At 43.0% G+C, this 20,257-nt stretch overlaps 1 protein-coding gene across 2 annotated transcripts in view; it reads left to right on the top strand.

The window, feature by feature from the left end:
* Window positions 1–20,257, top strand: part of ulk2 (unc-51 like autophagy activating kinase 2) — a 40,085-nt gene that overhangs the window by 1,282 nt on the left and 18,546 nt on the right. For both annotated transcript variants that reach the window (XM_023420493.2, XM_023420494.2), the window contains exons 2-12: window positions 3,852–3,944; window positions 4,123–4,164; window positions 13,189–13,221; window positions 14,645–14,681; window positions 17,445–17,618; window positions 18,682–18,755; window positions 18,886–18,987; window positions 19,077–19,135; window positions 19,382–19,464; window positions 19,559–19,609; window positions 19,704–19,792. In XM_023420493.2, coding sequence (XP_023276261.1) covers window positions 3,852–3,944; window positions 4,123–4,164; window positions 13,189–13,221; window positions 14,645–14,681; window positions 17,445–17,618; window positions 18,682–18,755; window positions 18,886–18,987; window positions 19,077–19,135; window positions 19,382–19,464; window positions 19,559–19,609; window positions 19,704–19,792 — 837 coding nt within the window. The remainder of the gene's footprint in view (window positions 1–3,851; window positions 3,945–4,122; window positions 4,165–13,188; window positions 13,222–14,644; window positions 14,682–17,444; window positions 17,619–18,681; window positions 18,756–18,885; window positions 18,988–19,076; window positions 19,136–19,381; window positions 19,465–19,558; window positions 19,610–19,703; window positions 19,793–20,257) is intronic.

Below are 20,257 nucleotides of genomic sequence, written 5' to 3'. Positions count from 1 at the left end.
GGGGGGGGGGGGGGTGTGGTGGTGTTGGTAATATTTACAGCTGTTTTTATGACCAATCATCTCCATCCAGGCTGATGTAATGCACAGTCCTGCTGTAACAGGTGATTTCAGTGTCATTCCACCTGCCTGATGTTGTTTGTGGAAGTGTATTTATATATATGTGGTTTGGTTCATTCATGAAACGCAGGAGTCAGGCAGCAGTGAATGACTTGCTGACGTACTGAGGCAGGAGGAGGAGGGAGGATCGGCTGCAGCGTTTTCCCCCTTTTTGTGCTGTTTTAAGGACACAAGCTCTCCTTATGTAAGAGCTGCACACGCTCCATTCAGACTGAAGCACTGGAACCTGTTAGTTCATTAGTGTAAAGCTCAGAAATTAAATTAATTCATTACGTTTGACTGATGGTGTGGTTCTGTCACAGGACGCTAAGATGGTGGGTTTGTTTAGATGCAGGAGATGACATCATGTTGCCCCCATTGCCGCTGGTGTGAGACAGATGGTCCTGAACTCCTCAATGAAAGCCACATTACAGCACCCCCCCTCCCTGCTGCAGCTTCTATCTGCCTCTACATGAATCTACAACCTGCAAACAATCACTCCGGGTCACACGTGCACAGCTTGAGCATCCACTAACTCACATGCTGCCACCCTGTCGTATTAAAACAGAGCTGGCATGTGATCAATGTATTTACTGTTTAAGTCCTATCATCTGCATGATGCCATTTAGCCTATTTATAGGATTATTTCCACCTTGGATCCAGAGGAAGGTTAGAGCCGCCTGGTGTCGTTATGCAGTGGAGATGAGGCAGGACAATCGGCTATTTGTGTTCAAAGTCGTGTCTCTCAGTATTTAACAACCGCTGCCAAACAAAAAGAAAGTAAATTCTGGAATTGTAATTAATAATGTAGGTTTTATGTCAAAATCTAATTAATTTACATCCTCACAGATTTCTGCAACTCTTCATAAACATGTGCAGCTTTCAGAGACACAAGTTGCAGCACAGGACAGCATGTGTGTGAGATGTGTTCAGTGTGAATCAGTTTTATTCATTTTCTTTTTTACTGAAAGAAATGTAAGGATGATGATGATGTGATTTTTGTCCCTTTTACATCTGGAGAATATGATTTGTAAGTCGAGGCGTCTCTAGCACCACAACACTGATGGTGCTGGAGATTTAATTGTGCAGCACTAGTGTGAATCATCAGGAATGTAAAATGATGCACAGTGAAGCTGCAGCTGACACTTATTTTCACTGTCAGTCAATCTGCCAAATACATTATCAATTCATCAATTAATATAGTTCAGTTTAAAGGGATGTAATCAGAGAAAAGGAGCTGTTGTGATTGTGAAGCATGTCAGTATTATATGATTTGTTTTGTTTTTATGAAACCTCAACCTAACCTCAAACAGTATCGGCCAGAAGTGCTGTTAATATGCCTGAACTCCGGCTGCGCTCTTTTGTTATGACACAAAAAGCTTTCAGTGTAAATACAGCCCGGACAGAAAACAGCCACAGCAACATCCAGACAAATACTGAGCTAAAACAAAAATATTGGTCTCTGCTTTTTTTTCCTGCTTCCCTCCGTCTTTATATTGACAGCAGGTACCTTTCCACTGGAGCTTATTCACGTTACTCCAAAGTTAAACTTCATCCTTTCTTTCTGATGTGTTCACATACATGCACAGTCTCTAGACGAGCATATTCAAACATTTTTCAGGTTCTTCTGTGATAAAAAAATATTTAATATATAATGATGTTCATGCTCCTTTGGTGTCACGGTCCTCTGCTCTCAGTCTTCACTGTCTGTTACAACAGCTCCAGCGTCAGTCTGCAGTGCTGCTGATGCTAATCTCTCTGTGTGTTGCTCACACCTCCATAATCGGCTGTGATTCATAAATGGGATCACGCTTTATTCTGGAAAATGAGAGCGTGCAGAAGAATGACTCTGAGCAGAGGATCCCGCCTCACTCCACACTGCTTAGAGGGACAGTTTGGGTTATCTGACGTGGGGTTGTGTGAGGTAGTCGTGCAGAGTTGGTACATTACCTGCAGTAGCTTCAGATCAGTGCGCTGCCAGTTATAAGCACCGGTACACTAGCAGAGTGATGAGCTGCTGTGGGCAGGGCCAGCAGAAAATAACATGTTTTAGACACTTCTTCACTCCTAAACTGAATCTACTGCAGGTAACGCACTGACTATACATGACGACCTCACACAACCCCACGAATAATCCCTTTAACTCCCCAATCATGTGGCGCTCCACCGAGCCACCTCCTTCCCTCTCACCTCCCAGCGTTACACGACGGCCAGCGGGGTCACTTTTTATTTATTAACTTTTTCTGTGTTCAGCAGCTCAGTCGCACTCGGCTGAGCGGGTTGTCAGTGAGCTGGGGATGGATACAGCTCGGTTAGCCGTGTCAGCCTCCAGGCGGAGCGCACCCGCAGAGCAAGAACATCTCCTATTAACCTAGATCCATTTGGAAAGCGGTTCTTTTTATACACAGAATTCCTTCCTTTCCTTCCTGTCTCACTCTCCATGTTGACTTAATTTGACCACAGTACAGTATGTGTGTTTTTTCTCAAGGGCACAGAAACAGTCTGGGACTCTGCTGGGTTTATTTCTGTTGAGTGTTTGCATGTCCTGAGGGCCGCCCAGCTCACGTGAGCTCCAGAAGTCTTTTTATACTCGCTCCAGGAGCTCATTTGGAAATATTATATCAGTGCAGGGAAAGAATACCCCACCTCCCCAACCCCCTCCTCTCTTAGCTTTTAGTGTAAGTAGGCTGGCTGCTGTTCGAGCTGTCATCCGAGCGCCTCGTCATTCAGCGTGTCATTCAGCGCAGAAGAAACTCAAGAGACCCGGTGTTACTGGGACAGCTAAAATTTCCTCCATCCTTCCAGCCATCTCTTACACAGTGATGCTGACAATGCAGCTTGTGGCAATTGAGCTTGGCTTTTAGGACATACACACACACACACACACACACACACACACACACACACACACTCTCACATTTATTCTGCTCTGGTCTTTTTTAAATGTCACATTGTTTTAAAAAAGAAGGGCTGGGTAATCTGGTGAAAACCCATTGGATGCCACATGCATCATGTCTGGAAAAAAATCACATGTAAAATAAGAATTACAGAAAAATAAATGTGTAAAACAAAACATTAAACGTCAGGGGAAAAGAGCACAGCTGGTATTTTACAAAGCACAAACTGGATGTTCCCTAAACGTCTCGCATGCAGACTGTTAGATGATATAAGTTACGAATGTTCCCTGAACGCCTCACATGCAGTCTATGTTAGACACTAGCTACATCACTCATCATCAGGGGCCCCACGTAGGGAGCGTTAGGGCTGCAGCAGTTCACTGTACAGTGTCTTTATGGGGGGGTTTAAGGGGCTTTATAGTTGCCATTGCAAAATGTGCCAATATGAGGGGCCATCGGGGCCCTTTACAGCTTCAGGGACCCCAAACATTTGCCTGGTTTGCGCCTCTGTTAATGGCTCATATTTAATAAATGTAACTGTTAAGCTGTCTGCTAAGTTCACTGACGGCAGGATGAGACCTCCGCTGGTTCACCACCCCGACTCAGCAGTTTCCGGAGGGAAAGCTGGACCCAGCTGCGTCTGCAAGACTAGATGGTCTCCTTTAATTGACAGCTAGTTGGTGCACTTCCTGTAGTGGCTGATGACTGTCAGTTTGGTAAATGTAGGAAATAAGAAGAAGCAGGTTGATGTCTGTGCCAAAGACTGGAATTAGACGCTGTTTGATATTGTTTGTAAAGGATCACAGAATGAAACACATGTACTGGATTTGAATCCTTGTCCTGCTCTGTGCTCCACAGAAGACCGACTGGGAGGTGGCCATCAAGTGCATCAATAAGAAGAACCTGTCCAAGTCCCAGATTCTTCTTGGCAAGGAAATCAAAATCCTGAAGGTCAGCGCCACAGTTAATTGCCTCTCACTTATCTCCTGTGTGTGCTTAAAGAATGACTGACCCTGTGTGAGTCGGCACCTCTGACAGTGGAGCCTCGACCTCCCTGACAGAGATATCAATGGAGCTGCTGAGGAAGACGGAAAGCTCCTGCTAATCTTGTTTTTCTGTGTTTACTCAGGAGCTGCAGCATGAAAACATTGTGGCACTTTACGACGTCCAGGTAAGTTTTCTTTTTTTAATCTTTTCTGCTTTAAAGTTCCTCCATGTTTTAAACTCTGTAAAAATCCTCTGCTCTGATTCATATTTAACTTGGTTTTCACAAATAAATAGTGAAGAAGAAAAGAAAATTAAGTTAGTCTAGTCAGCGTCTCTTCAGAACGGTTAGCGCAGTTAGCATCTTTTATCGTTTATTTGCGGTTCACTCAGTCGTGGTGTTGACTGATTATTTCTTTAATCATATAAGAAACATAATATGGATGGTAACAAGATTAAATACTTGATTTTCATCAAAGTGGTCTATAATAAGTTTAATGATAATATAATGTTATACACTTAAAGAGCACTTTATTAGGAACTCTTGAACACCTGCTTATTCATGCACTTGTCCAATCAGCAGTACATAAACTCCTGCAGATACTTCTGTTACTGTTCTGGTATCGAGTCTTTAGAATATTTTTTTATTCTTTAATGTTTATAAGACACTGCTCCTATGTGGTCATGTGACTGATGACCCACACTGCTTTGTAATAAGTGGTCAGTCAGTGATCATGCGGCGTGATTCGTCGAAATCAAAAGCACACTGAGGCTGTGGAGAGCTGGATGTAAAACTGCAGTTTCATTCATTTCTAAGAATAGACTTTACGAGACTACGTCACTCAAACACACCACGTTGTGTTTGAGGCCTGGTGAAAGTATGAGGTATGACCTAGTAGATAAGAGTGCATTGTGCTGAGTGTGAAAGGCCACACTGTCTGAACACTGTCACACATACAGGACTCAGTATCCACTCAGCTCAGTCTCAGATCACATATTCCTGGCTCGTACTCCTTCACACCCTCGTGGATTTTTAAAGAAATGTGTTTTTGGAAACAAACACGCGTCGCCGGAGGCAGAATATGAATCTGTGTGTTTTTCAGAGCTTCCTGTCATTACTGGCATTAGAGATGTTTCGTTGTTTTCTGCACACAGAGATGTGCTGCTTGTTCCTGACTGATGGTGGGCGTCGTGAGAGGCTGCGTTTATGTCGTGGTTTGCAGCTGAAACAGATGTTAGTGTTTGTAGTTTTATGGTGAACAGAGACTCTTTGAATAGATGCAGCCAGCGGTAAATGATTGGATTCATGTTGACCTGTTAAATATGTTTCTCATCGTGTGAACATACAAAAGACGATGACTGGATCTGAATCTGTAAAGCTTCTTCTCTGTCACAATAGTCCTCAAATGTTTGTTATCATGTCCAGAACTGGCTGTAAGAGCTCCTTACATCTTCCATTGAGATACAAAGGGCGGGATGGGCAGTGAGGTAGAAACGGTTGAGGTGATGATGAAGCACTTCCCACATAGTTGTGGGTACTTCCTGTGTTTGCGTCAGTCCTCCCACAAGGACCCTTCTGATCAGTCCATCCACCCTCCCACTTCTCCACCCATCTCCTCATCCCTCCATCCACTCAGTCCTGCTGATGTAATAACCTCAGCCAGAGGAGCCCAGTCATAATAACTCAGCGGGCAGGGAAGCTTCCCTCAGTGACCAGACTGTAAGAAACGCACAGTATAATAATGATTTAAACATCTGGTTCTTTATTTTCATATTCAACTAAATCAGCTGTTTTTGTTTCTTGATTTACTTTGAAAAAGAAAAATAATAACCTTAAAGAACATGTTCATTTGTTTTTATTTAAACAAGAAAGTCTATGAGTATTTATAGTGTGTGTGTGTGTGTGTGTGTGTGTGTGTGTGTGTGTGTGTGTGTATATATATGTTATTAGAGATTGTACCAAAGATGGTGCAAGTCATAATGAGAGTGTACGTGTGTGTGTGTGTGTGTGTGTGTGTTTCCAGTCTGTATGCTAAGCTAAGCTAAGCTAACCAGCTGCTGGACGTTACTCTCATGTTGCAGTGATCGTCTAATCTGACTCTGCAGGAAAGCAAATAAGCGTGAACCGTTACTTTTTAAAGCATAAAAGTACACCTGCGATATTATTATATTTTAGCTGACATGATATTTATTAGACTTTGAATGCTGCAGGCCAAAACTTAGACCATGAAGCACCAGAGTCCTGGATCCAGCCGGACACTGAGATGCTGGAGTTAGTTTCTTCATCCACTCTCTGTTTTCTCAGTGTCACCTCTGTTCTCTGAGCTTCAGGCCTCTGACCCGCCGGCTCTTCCTCTCTCCCTGCTTTGCAGTATTGATCTGTCTGTTGGTGGCCAGTGTAATGCTGTGCATTTCCTCCCGCGGTGTCTGTCAGTAATATTCTGGTGTGTTGCATCGCAGCCAGCTTGAACACGACACTTCTCCTTCTCTCTTTGTCGTTGTTTCCATTCCTTATTTCTGTCGTATTTTTAACTCACTTTTTCCTTTCTCTTTTTTTCCCCTTGTTGCTCTTTGTCATCACTTCTTCCTGTTGGCTTCTTCCTCGCCTCATCAGCTGTTGTTGTTGTTGTTGTTGTTGTTGTTGGAACCACATGCTGTATGACTGGGTTTACCCAACAGAACAGGAAATGTAACCAGAGCTGGTTGGTGCAACTGTTTCATCACGTCTAGCCTCTAGTTTTGATTAAAGCAGAGATCTATGTCTTACTGTCACTTTAAGACCTTTTTTATCTCATTTCTTTATTCATCTGTGAAAACAAGCGCTGAGATGCAAGTGATGTTTATTGGTCAGGAACTTTTTTTTAAGTTTTTATTTTTTCTGAGACGAAAGAAAGAAAAATTATACGAGAAATAAAATAACTTTTTTTTTTTTTTTAAATAGAAAACCCTCCCAAAAACCTAGAGAAATGATCATGGCAAAAAACATTAACTTGCCTTTCAGGGCTTCTGAAGATTACACTTGCCGTGCCTGCTGCTATAAACATGCATTAAAATGAGCTGGGAACAACTGGTACAGTTAAATTACAGTGTATTAAAAATGAGCCGTGTGTTTTAAAAAGCTTATGTTTAAAAGAGTAGAATGATTGACACCTGCAACACAGCTGACATTCAGACCCTGATACCAGTCTGCAGATGTCCTTGCTGCTGCCTGCAGAAAGTGGGTTACCTATTTAAAGTGTGATAATAACGACCTGTCTGATCTGTGTGTTGTATACACTGCGGGTGGATACTGATACTGACCTGCTGACAGGTGCTGGCTGCAGGTGGAAAGGGCAGGTCTCAGTGCAGGGCTCATAAAGGGTGATGATGGTCAGAGTCTCTGACCTCTTGGATAAGCGTGCTGCTGCTGATGCAGTGGTTCACCTGTGGGGCAGGTAATGACACTGAGCTGCAGGTAAAGTCCAGACTGCTTCTTAGACAGAGTGGAGTCAGACTTAAGATCGACTCGCTGCTGAGATCAGACTAATTGAATATTTTTACAAGCAAAACTAAATATTTAGTGGACAGGAAGTGAGCATGTTAGCATGCTAACACTGACCTGGATGACTTCACAGCCTCTGCTAGCGTGCTGTAGCATCAGTGGTAGCTAACAGGATGCTAGCAGACAGATGGAGAAGTTCAACCCAAATAACCAGCGAGTTTTCACTGTAGGATTATTACAATAAACCAAAGCAGGTTAAAGATATTTAAGCAGTTTGGTGGTTGTCGTTGTTTGTTTTATTAGCAGCTGCTCCAGGGCTCAGATTTAATAGTTATGTATTGTTCTGTGTTTACAAGCCTGAACCCAGTCCTGAACTATAATCTTGACTCTGAGACTCACACCACAGCTGGTGTGAGTGTGTGTGTGTGTGTGTGTGTGTGTGTGTGTGTGTGTGTGTGTGTGTGTGTGTGTGTGTGTGTGTGTGTGTGTGTGTGTGTGTGTGTGTGGGGCTGCATTGTGATGGTGGGAACACTGAGTAAACATTCCTTATGTCCTTTTGTATGTTTGATTTGTATGACATAATATGTTAATACCCGACGCACTACACTGAGACCTCAAAGGAAAACAGTCACACACACATCTGTCAATGTGTTGAATGTAATAAAAATGTGAATAAGTATTATAGAAAATTCTAAATGTATACATTGCAAATATGTACACCATAAATATCGACTGTACAGTACAATGTGTACACAAACAGGTTGTATAAAACCTCGGGCCGCTGGCGTGAATCACCAGCTGAAGCAGCAGCTACCTGCCTGCTGCTCAGAATAGATGTGTGCATTGACAAAAGACTGCAGAGCTGGACGTGGGAGTCTCGTGGCGTCCGTGACAGACTGCGGGTCTTTATTCCTGGTGCTGTAGTTTTTGTGTGGGGCTGTGCTGCGTTTAATGACAGTTAATGACAGTCTTAAAGCAGAGCCGTTAACGTTAAACAAGCCGCAGCAGCGTGAGGTAGACGGGGCTAATTATAAGGTGTTCTGTGTCAGAGCGCCAAGGCTCGCTCTCTCTCCTCTCTCACTGCTCAGCTTCACCGGCTTGGTTCCTGTGAACTGGCAACAGAGAGAACAGCAGGTGTGTGTGTGTTTTGATTCGACATTAAAACATCATCTAATCTAATGTGGCCAGAAATGGAAAATCTCCTCTGTCAAATGCTGCGAAAATGTCCAAATAAACCAAATAATACAAGTGTTGTATATATATATATATGTATATATATATATATATAGAGATAAAGTGGTGATGTTGAGTGTGTAGCTGATTTCTTATTTGCACAATACGAACAGGATTGTATAGAAGCTGGTGCAGATTAGAGTCGGTGTAAAAGGTAAACATTGTGAGGAACATTGTGTTCTCGCCTGGAGAGGGGCCCCAGCCTGTGTGTGTGTGTGTGTGTGTGTGTGTGTGTGTGTGTGTGTGTGTGTGTCCTAATTACACAAGGCATTGAGGCAGGGCTGACATGATGAGGGCTGAAAAGAAAGAAAGAGGCAGTACATGTTCTTGGATACTTTTGAGTTTTCCTAGAAAAACCTGCAGCGTGAACCTCGCTGGCCTCCGTCCACATTCCTTCACACAGCTTTGCTTTCCAGAAATGTAAGATCAGAGGGAAACGCTCAGTGAGGCGCTGGAACATGAACCCGGTGGTTAACATGTTCGATCGGCTCAACACACTTCAGGACACGTGTCCCGTGATTATCAGATGGTTGATTCTATGAGCCTGAACTGTTCATTTCTGTTCTTCACTTTCTTCGTGTGGAAGTTGCTTATTGCCGTGGCCTGACTTCAGGCACGTGCTCTTTTATGGGATGTTCTGTTCCTTTCCAAGACGACTGAGTCAGCGTCAGGGGCCGGTCGCACAAAACACCTTAAGATTTCCCTTAGTTTGAGTTATGTTTTCCTTAAAATACAAACAGTTGCTCAAAACACCCTTAAGTCTTCTCCTTAAAGTTTCCAAACTAAGGAAAAAGCTAAAGGAACCTCAGACTTTATCTTAACTGCAGCGTGACCTTTGTTTATGGTGATAAATGAAGAACAGTGTTCCTAATGGCTGCCAATCAACAGTCTCCATGGAAACGGGAGAATTTTACTGCTGTAAATGCCTTAACTTTTTTTCCTTAACTAAGGAAACCTTTTTAAGAGATCCTGTGCTACACCCTTAAGTACCAGCCTCAGCTGAGGAGAAATTAAACCTTAAGTAGAAAACTTAAGGTGTTTTTGTACTTTTGTGTTTGTGTGTGTGTGTGTGTGTGTGTGTGTGTGTGTGTGTGTTTTTGTACTTGTGTGTGTGTGTGTGTGTGTTATGAATGTGTTCCTAATCTGTCCACCTGAACAATAACAAACATCCGTCACTCTGAAAACCAACAAGCCGTCCTCTGACCTTTTGTCCTCAGTGCATGATTGATGTTTACACGTTGCCTTCGCTGACTCTGTCGTCTGTGGTTGCGTGCAGCCGTTATGTCAAAGCACAGACTTGATTCCTAAATGATACTAGTTTCCCCCCCCCCCCAGGATTATGTTCGTCGCTTGCGTGACAAAAGCATGTTGGCTCGCATCCATTCCCCTCCCCCTCCTCTCCTAAACACACACACACACACACACGCACACGCACACGCACACACACACACACACACACACACACACACCCTATATTGTTACATAACTGTGCACTCCTGGAGTTGGAGCGTGACGCAATAAGTGAACGACTGACCAGACTCGGGTTGTTGTGGCTCACATGCTGACTCCTGGCAGCGCTCAGTGTTTCTGTGTTTGTTTCCACTGCCGGTGTGTCGAGTTGTTTTCATATCTCAGGATTATCAAATCCTCTCTTTTGGATTTTAAACGTTACATGAGTGTGACGGGGGAGTTATTTATATCGTAGTTGTTTTGGAATATTCTGAGCTGGGAGGGAGGGGGGGGGTTTGAAGCCTGGCCATCAGTGAGCGTCCAAAGTTCAACCATCACACAACAGCCTCCAACCAGCAGTTAACAGAAGAGAAAGGAAAAACAAAAACAAGTCTAAACAACCTGCCAGGGCGCCAGTATCATCCAAGGAAGTTCATGCACGTGTGACCGTTCCCTCTGGAAAACATCAGAGACGCCGTGTGAACGAGCCCAAACACACGGAACAACATTCATGTTTCTCAGACTCTCTGTGATTGTGATGAAATGATCTGTAGAGAGTGTGTGTGTGTGTGTGTGTGTGTGTGACAGTGATCACTTACCCTCTCTCCCCTGGTCTCATGGTGACTCGACCCCTCAACCCATCCCCCTCCTCTTTTCCAGATTGTAGAATACACCCTCATTATGTAATCCCCCCGACCCCCACAACACACACACACACACACACACACACACACACATACAGTCAGGCTGGATACTGGTGGCCCATCCCCCACCACCACCACCTGCCCCAGTTGGAGAAAACACAGTGTAGGATTGGAAAAGACTGAGCTACTTACCAACCAAACCAACAAGCTCATTATCAGTGAGTGGCACGGCGCTCACGTCCCGCTCCCCCAGTGTTTAGCCTCTGATCCCAGTTTACTGACCCGTCATTACACCGGGTCTGCTTGTTTATACTGAACCAAACAAAGCCGCCATGTTGCCGCCCTGCCGTGTGTGATTCAGAGAACCTGCCGGCGTTCAGAAAATCAGAGGCGTGACGTGTAACACAACAGCGTCGGCACCTGTCCCATGATGCCAGGTCGATCCGGCTCTGTGACGACCCCGCTGCCGGTTTAAACCCAGAACAACAACGAGGCGGAATAAAAGCACAAGGTTCCCGCCATCGACGGGCTGTAAAAAGAGCTTTTGTTTGTTTGGAAAGTTTTGAAGACTGTGAGAAATACTGGATTACTTTTGTTGTTGTCTTCTAATAATTAGTGATTCATTCCACGTACACGCAGATAACTCGTGAAGTCTTGTTTTTGGTGGAATTCAATCACTAAAACCTCAGCTACATCTTAGTTTGTGTAAATACCAACACTTAGTTTGATGCCTGATATATTAAATACTACATGTAGAGTGATGTTTGGCTCTGTGAGGGAAACATTCCTCATGTTGTGCAACTGGATGTCAAACAGGAGCTGCAGGATTCTGTGTTTGAGAAGTTTACTACATTACATTATGTTCATTTGGCAGCCACCATTAAAACAAAAAGAAGCATCTGAAGTCTGAAGAGTGGGGTACCGGTGCCTTACCTGCGTTTAAACAAAAGGAATCAACGTCTACATTTAGTCCCTGGTCCCAGAAAGTCCCTCTTCTGGGGGTTGTGCCCTTTTGTTAATACAGGAATTACTGGGGCAGAGTTGATGCTGATTGGTCAAACACAAACTTTGCTGCAGCTTCATTTACGCAGAAAGCAAACACCTATTACCACAAACACCCTTCAGACAAGAGCTGCAGGTTTCATGTGACGTGAACTGACATTAAAAATAAAGTTTGATGTCGTTTGACTTCCTGGCTGGTTCTGTAGATGCAGTGGATTTTAGTCACAGTGTCTCATTAGTACCTTGAACTAATTAGTTTAAAAAGCGTTGTTAAAGTGGCGTAGTGGTCTAAGCAGGCGCCCTGTGTGTAGAGGTCACAGTCCTCGCCGCAGTCGACCCCGGTTCAAGTCCTGCATCAGGCTGCATGTCATTCCCCCTCTCTGCCTCCCCATTTCCTGTCTCTTTCTAATGTGCTATTAAATAAAGGCATATAAAGCCCAAAAAAATATACTGAATTGGTGCAAGATGGCCGACGAGACCAAACACGGACAAGAAACCTGAAGCTCGTTTCAGTTTCATCATTAGTGTTGATCATTGGAAATCAAACGACAGCTGATTATCAATTATCTAAATCGATGGATCCCAGCCTGTGGGCCGAAGGTGTTGAAAGTGGACCACAAATCATTTGTACAACAGAACAGTTTTGATGAAAGGATGTAATTGAATAAGACAAAACACAAAATAGTAAATTTGTCGAAATGTTTTAAAATGAAATGATCTTTAAAAAGGTTTTTCTCCTGGTATTAAGGCCTGTCCCTGTGATGAGGCAACGATGGAAACTTTTATGTTGTTGCTGCCGGGCAACATTGTTTAGGTGTTTCCTGTCACAGTCTGACTGCGCGCTACAAGATCACATCCATGGGAAAAACATGGATCCAAATGGATGGTGGAGTTAAGAGACAGATGGTGAATCCATGAGTGACGTTTGGGGCCGGATGTTGCTTTAAACCAACAGTATATTGTTATTATTATTATTATTATTATTATTATTATTAAAAGCAAAGATTCACAACATGGTCAGTGGTGAACTCAGCACCTATCGTCAGAGGAACGCCACATGTAGAACGAATCACATTGTGATCCACTAATCACGTGCAGTTGACACGGCCTCAACTATTAACCTCAATATCATTTCCTCAAATGCTGCGACTGTTTACATCTTGATCACTTTTAAAAATAGATTTCCTGCTCGATCTGTGGTGTGCATGTAACTGTATTAACTCCAACGAGTGACTGAAAATACGTGCTCAGAGAAAGCCGGGGTCGTCGTGAATAGCCCGTGCTGGTGTTATGTACCTTGGCGTAGATCCAGCGGCTGTTTTCTCGGGGCTGCGAGGTGGAGCTGACAGCTGCCTCGGGATGAATGTCTGCTGTAACTGACTCTGTGTCTCTTCTGTTCCAGGAAACTCCCAACTCTGTTTTCCTGGTGATGGAGGTAAGTTTAGAAACGAGACTGTCTGGATGTTTGAGTCACAGCTCACATCCTCTTCTCGTGTGTCGTTTGTTCTCACTGTAATTATGTATCATTAGATGCTTTTCTTTATTAAAAGTAATAAAAGAGATGACATGAATTATTATACATGTGTCCATTGCCCCCGGTAACAGCTGTCAGCACGTGTTCTTCCTCTTTTGGCTGCGCTGTCCTCGCCCCCCCCCCCCTCTGTTGTTGTCTTTCACGTTTCCTCCGTCGGCCCGCTGATGACCTCGGCATCGTCCCCACCTTTTCTCTGCTCGTGTTGCGACACTGTCAGACTCTCTGGCTGCGGAGCAGAAAACAAACCGACACAACCTCAAGTTATTCACTAGATTTAAACCCCTCTTGTTTTCTAGGAATGTTTTTCTCCGTTTTCTCAAAAGTCTTGGCTTTAGATCAGAGTTGCGACCGCTCCACAGTTTACTCTGTTAATAATCCTCGTACGTCCGGATCAGCTGCTGTTACACTGGGCTTCGTTAATTTGATATGTACGTTACGGTTTCAGTGTCAATATTCAGCTGTCAAATGCTTGAATAAATCTTGCAGTGCTTCTGCTCTGGCTGCACTGAGAAGCGTGAGCCTCAGTCTGGTTAAATCACTGCTGATGCCTGGTGTTTTGCTGAGCTGGAAGAGGCTTGTCCTACTTAAACACTGGTGGAAGTATCAGATGAAAGTGTGATGAAGAGATGAGAGCGCTGAGCCAGAGGCGGGAACACAGCTAAGACTCATATTAACACCGTTTATTGGAACAATGTTTTAAAGGAAGGACGATGTTTGACTTGGAGGCTTCAGTGCAGCTTCCTGCCAAAATACAGTAGCAGACACAGTTTGAACCGGGCTCAGATAAACTGTAATGATCCCATACAGCCAGGAGATATGATGGTTAGCTAGTCTTTAAATCTCCTCCAGTGTAAAGGTGTGTGTCCATGTGTAGTGTGATTATAGATCAGCTCTAGCTTCTATATTAATACTGTGAAAGTATCAAAGCCTCAGTCCACAGAGAAATGCACACAGCCTGTATTCAGAAACTGAGCCTTAAAACCAGCCGTCAGGACTTCTGGAACTTTGTGATGTCACAACGAAGCGGTCACCGCCCTCAGTCTGTGTGTTCGCAGCAGCCTCGTCCGTCTGTTCTCGTTCTCCCTCTGGAGGACTGACTGCTCTCGAGCAGATGAAGCTGCAGCCGTTCAGCAGATTAATTGATGATTAATGCTTTTGTCTGGGGCTTGGATTTCACATATGCGCAGACACATTCAACAAACACCCATGATGCATCACACACAGATAATAAATACACATTGAAACCTGGATGTGCCTCTGGGCTTGACGTTAATGAACCTGAATGTAACTGCTGCTGATAGTGTCTGTCTCTCCTCACACACAGTACTGTAACGGAGGTGATCTCGCCGACTATCTGCAAGGTAAGCATCACGCTAATCTGTGATTAGTCACTAACACTGCGGACCAGGAAACGCCATGTGACTGCAGCTGTTATGAATGTGTGCGTGTGATTAGGCATTTATTATCTGTGGGTGATGGATTGAGGAATAATGTAAGTCTGTATCGTGTGTGTGTGTGTGTGTGTGTGTCTCCATGTTTTCGATGTGGGGGATGTGTGTGTGTGGGAACGACTGCAGCTTGGTACAAAGAGTTCCTTCTCTAGTTCAGAGCCAGTCAGCACACTGTTTATCATTGTGATAGTTCATAACAAAGGTCAGCAGCAAGTCAGCGTAAGATGAAATGATGCAGAATGGAAAGTTCAGTTGAACATGATTCACAACATCCAAATACCAAAGAGTGAAAACAAAGAACATGAAGCTGACGTGTCGTCCTCCAGGTCCTGTGAGACTAGAATTTATAGATTTCATCAAAGGCTGTCACGTAGCGTAGCATGCTAACACTAGCGAAACACCGAACTTTAAAAAAAAAGTTAAAAATTAGAAAAACACATAATTTTTTTTAAATTTAAACATTTATTAAAAAAAAGTCAAGACAAAATCTGACAAAAACACATTTAAAAAAAAAAAAATTTAACATTTATACAAAAACAACATAAAAAAATGACAAAAACAAAACATCAGTTTTTATAATTTAAACATTTATTTAAATTACAAAATACAAAAACACATAAAAATGTTTTATTCAAACACTTAACAAAAACAAATATAGATATGATCAGGGACGAGGACACTGGCCTGAGCTCCAGAGTCCATCATCCCTAAAACTACAGAGTGCAGAGCAAAACTATCTGCTACTAAGATTTTCACTCATTAGCAACTGAAGATGGAGACAAAACAAACTTCCTTCAAACAACAAAAATCTCTTTCTCTCGTTATGTTATGGTCACGACGAAGACAATTATGAACCAACACACAAAGAAATGGATCACTGAAGAAATAAGGATGATAACAGAATAATGAATGAATAATAATAAATATATTGTAACATGGGACCAACTGAAGGAAAAGAAATGTTGTTTTATTTCAATATTTGTGTTGCTGTCGCTTTTATAATTTAGTTTTCTCCTCTGATGAAAGCTGCTAGTGCTTTTATTCTGTCAGTGCTGCAGTCAGAGTTCAGGGATGTTAAGGGGGTAGACTGGTAAATAGTTAGTTTAGAGGTTTAAATCAGTTTGGAAGAGTAAGAAATGAAAAGTTCACTTGTTTCCCGATTTATTATTAATAGTTTTTGGTAACTTTTGTCTTTTCTGTTTGTATTTTGAGCTAATAAAAAGACAAAACTAGAGACCGTCTTGTGATAGGTTCACGGCAGCAGTGACATCAACATGATGACGATCCAACCCATGACTACTCAGTAGTTATTACTACATTATTACATGACGCCCTCAGTGTTAACTCAGCCAGACAGCACCCATCCTGAAACATGTGGTCCGAGCTACACACCTGTAAAGTTTCATTACTCTGTCATAGTCAAAGCCGCATTAGCAAAAGGATGTGGACTAACTTAATTATTGTTTATTTATAATTAACTGTTATTATTGTTATTATTATTATTATTATTATCACAATGAGCTGTGGGACACCTGAATTCCCCCTAGGGGATAAAGAAAGTATCCATCTCTCCATCTATCCACTGTTTACAGAAAGACAGACATGGAAACATCTGGCACTGAAAACCACCTGTGTGTCAGGTGTCTCCACACACACCTGCCAGACTGTTACAGGTGTGAATCAGGCCACATCACCTGGAGTCTCACAGTTTGTGGAATCTGTGTTTCCTGAACGTCTCTCAGATAACGACACTGATTGTGTGTCTGGAACTCTTATCACTGTGCTTTTACATAAGGCCCCCGTCCCACCTGTCCCACCCGTCCCACCTGTCCCACCTGTCCCACTCCTGCAGTTTACAGTGGGTCACAGTCAGACCGGTCTGGAGCGAGGTGGTCCACAGTGACATAGGTGGTTGTGTGGATTAGTTTTCAGACTCAGCTGGATCCTCCATCTCGACCTTTAATCCCCCGGGGCCGCGGCGTTATCAGTGGAGGGATTCTGTGTTTCACAAGGTGTTTGACAAGGCTTTGAACGCAGCGTAGCCAACGACTGTATGTCATTATATAAGAGGATCTCACCTGTGAATTATTCTACTGCTGTTGATGCAACTTCTCCATGTACAGATAGGAAACAGGTCTCAGAGAGAGAGAGAAAGAAATCCTCTTAGTCTCACATCAGATCAGATTATTTCACTACTGCAGGGAATAAAACCTTCACTGCCTCAAATTACTCTGTTTACCACAGGATTATTACTGTTAATTACTGGCTTTAATCGAAATGTAGAAATGTATTTCCTAATGAAGGAGCGTGACGGTTTTATTTAAAGCATGTTTTTATTGCATTTAGATTTGACTCTTGCCTCATGTGGGAGCTGTTTTTCTGAATAAAATTGATAATAATAATAAACTTTGTTTGTACAGCACTTTTCATACAACAAAGAAAAGACATGCACCAAGAGATTCACACGACAAGACATTAAAATGAACATAAACAATTTAAAAACATTGATGGAAGATGGAAAACTTTAAAAACATTACCTTAAAATGAGATGTGATAATAATAACAATAGTAAGATTGAAATAATAAATGAAAGAAGTGCTGCGCAGAGCATAAATATAGAGCAAAGAGGGAAACACCAGTTACTCATCAGTTGTATCGCCCCTCCTCTTGTAGCTAAAGGGACCCTGAGAGAAGAAACGCTGAAGGTTTTCCTGCAGCAGATCTCTGCAGCCATGCGCATCCTCAACAGCAAAGGAATCATCCACCGCGACCTGAAACCCCAGAACATCCTGCTGTCGTACACGGGCCGCAAGAAGTCCAACATCAGCGGCATCCGCATCAAAATAGGTAAAAGAACCAGATAGAAAAAGTCACATAACCATTGTCACTGGAAAGCTTGGATTTATAATTTCTAGATTTGATATGATCGTGTATCTAAGGTTTTGTAATAAACCATATGAAGCATTTCCCTGCAGCTGAAATAAAAACAGTGTAGTGCATCTGAGCGTATATGCTTCCAAATATCACATTGTCTTTAGAGCATCATTACTCTGCAATGGTTTCAGATAGAGACACGCTGTTCTTTCACCTTAAACTAAAGAATCTGAGCTTTCCAACGAGCCCGTTTGTCCGTGTGAGTCACCGACTTCAGTCGATAAACTATGATGAAAAGTTGTAAAAGATCTGGACGGTCTCATCGTTTATCAATCTGCCATCTTTGCTTCTGACGTCTAGAGTCACGACACTGAATCGGACACTCCTATTGGCTCCGGTGAGTGCCGTCACAGCCAATCAGAGTGTGTGATTCAGAGGCTTGGCTGTCAGTTACTTGTAGACCCAAACTAAATGGGAACAGTGCAGTTTTATTCTGAGGTCAGAGTGAGGAGAAGTTGGTCTGAGTTTACTGTAGTGACAGAAAACAGACAGAAGGATGAAACCAGTCACATATTCACACTAACTTTTGTTTTTCTTTTGTACTAAATATAACAAAAAATATCAGCAGATAAGTGATATTGCACAGATGGTGTGTTAAACGGTTGCATATTGAGTGACACATATAATTAGTCTCAGTCGTGCGGATTCTTTTAAAAATGACAACTTCATAAGGAAAAACACAAAGGTATGAAAACATGTTAATTTGGGCTTCAGAGGCTCAAAATATATTTGAAAATTATTAAGCAGCAAGTGGTTTTACTTTTGAATTCAGAGGCCAAATAAAGAGTGAGAGACGTGGAAAACTGTTGACACACAACATCTTATTTTGGCGACTCCGTCACTGTCCTAACATTGTTTTGACTGTTTCATGCTCGAGTCACTGCTGCCAGTGTTTGTCAGACAACACTGCTCTGTGTTGGTGGTGATAATAACAACCTGTTTACTGACTGGTGTGTTTCATGCCTCTGTCCTGCAGCTGACTTTGGCTTTGCACGGTACCTTCAGAGCAACATGATGGCCGCCACACTGTGCGGGTCCCCCATGTACATGGTCAGTGTCATTTCTGCTGCCTGTCTAGAATTGCAGCTGATGTCAGCCATTTTCAATTTTACCCCTCAGCTTCCTCAGCAGTTTGTTGCATAACTCTAAACACTGTGGATCTTAACCTGTGACCTCTCAGGCCCCGGAGGTCATCATGTCCCAGAACTACGACGCCAAGGCTGACCTGTGGAGCATCGGGACGGTCATCTACCAGTGTCTGGTCGGCAAGCCGCCGTTCCAGGTTAATACTGCGCACAACAAACCAGTTTAGACCAATGTGTTTGTACATGTGTGAAGCTGAGACTCTTATTTCTGTGTTAATCTCTTCAGGCCAATAGTCCCCAAGACCTGAGGATGTTCTACGAGAAGAACAAGAATCTACAACCGATGTAAGTCACCTGTTAATGACGCACTTTCATCCAGACTGAAATATCTCAACAGATATCAGATGGATTGCTGTGAAGTTTGTCATGATTCCCAGATGATGGATGCAGGTTCATTTCCCAAGACTGATGTCGTCCACTGAGACTACGTCTGTGTTAGATCCATCTGGCACAGTGTGACGAGCAGATTGTTGTTTCATGCAGTCTATAAGAGAAACAAGATATTAACGTTCCCATGCTCTCGTTACCCAGCATCCCGCGGGAGACTTCCCCACAGCTCAGTGACCTTTTGCTTGGGCTGCTGCAGAGGAATCAGAAAGACAGGATGGACTTTGGTGAGTGCTGATGTCTATAAACATAGTGCATGTGATGTTTGGTTTTATACTCTGAGATGTGTCTTAACGTTTGTTAAAAAACTTCCCTCTGCAGATGCGTTTTTCAGCCATCCCTTCATGGAGCCGTCGTCCACCATTAAAAAGTGTAAGGTCACGTTCCTCAGCGGTGTCACGTGCTGTTCTACATGTTCTCGTTGTCCGACTTGAGAACAGGAGTAATCGTGTGTTTATCTCCTCAGCGTGTCCGGTGCCGGTCCCCAGCGCCTCCAACACAGTGACGGATTGTTCCTGTGGCAGCTCGCCGTGTATCCGCTACAACTCTCCTCCGGTGAGTCTGAGACGACTCTATAAACCCTCATCCAGAGGGGGTCGCTACGGAAGCCCTGAGGGTCAGGAGGAACATTTCTTTGTTTGTTTCATCTGTGAAAACAATCCTGAGACGCAAGTGATTGTTTTGGCCTGGATCTTTCTCAGGGATGTTTTCACAGATGAAAAAACCTCTGGAAAAAACTTATCTGTGAAAACATCCCCTGATAGACAGGTGAAAAAGGTGGAAGCCATTTTTCAAATTATTTTACTTTTAAGTACATTTTTTTTCCTTTCTTTACATCACTTGTCTATCAGGGCTTAATTTCTCAGATGAAAAAAAACTTAGGAAGAAAAAGTTGTTTTTTGTTTTTTTGGGAAGATTGAAAAATGAATCCCCTCCTCCCGTAGCTAATACGTTTTTAACCTTGTGCCTGCTTGCTACAAACTGCTGAAAAGTAAGACAGGGTGTCCAAAGAGGGAAAAT

Source organism: Seriola lalandi, unplaced genomic scaffold (genome assembly GCF_002814215.2).
Source record: "Seriola lalandi dorsalis isolate HSWRI2012SDOR001 ecotype SW California unplaced genomic scaffold, Sedor1 jcf7180002054646, whole genome shotgun sequence".
In the NCBI taxonomy this organism is placed as follows: domain Eukaryota; kingdom Metazoa; phylum Chordata; class Actinopteri; order Carangiformes; family Carangidae; genus Seriola; species Seriola lalandi.
This window is presented reverse-complemented; position numbering and strand designations above follow the sequence as displayed.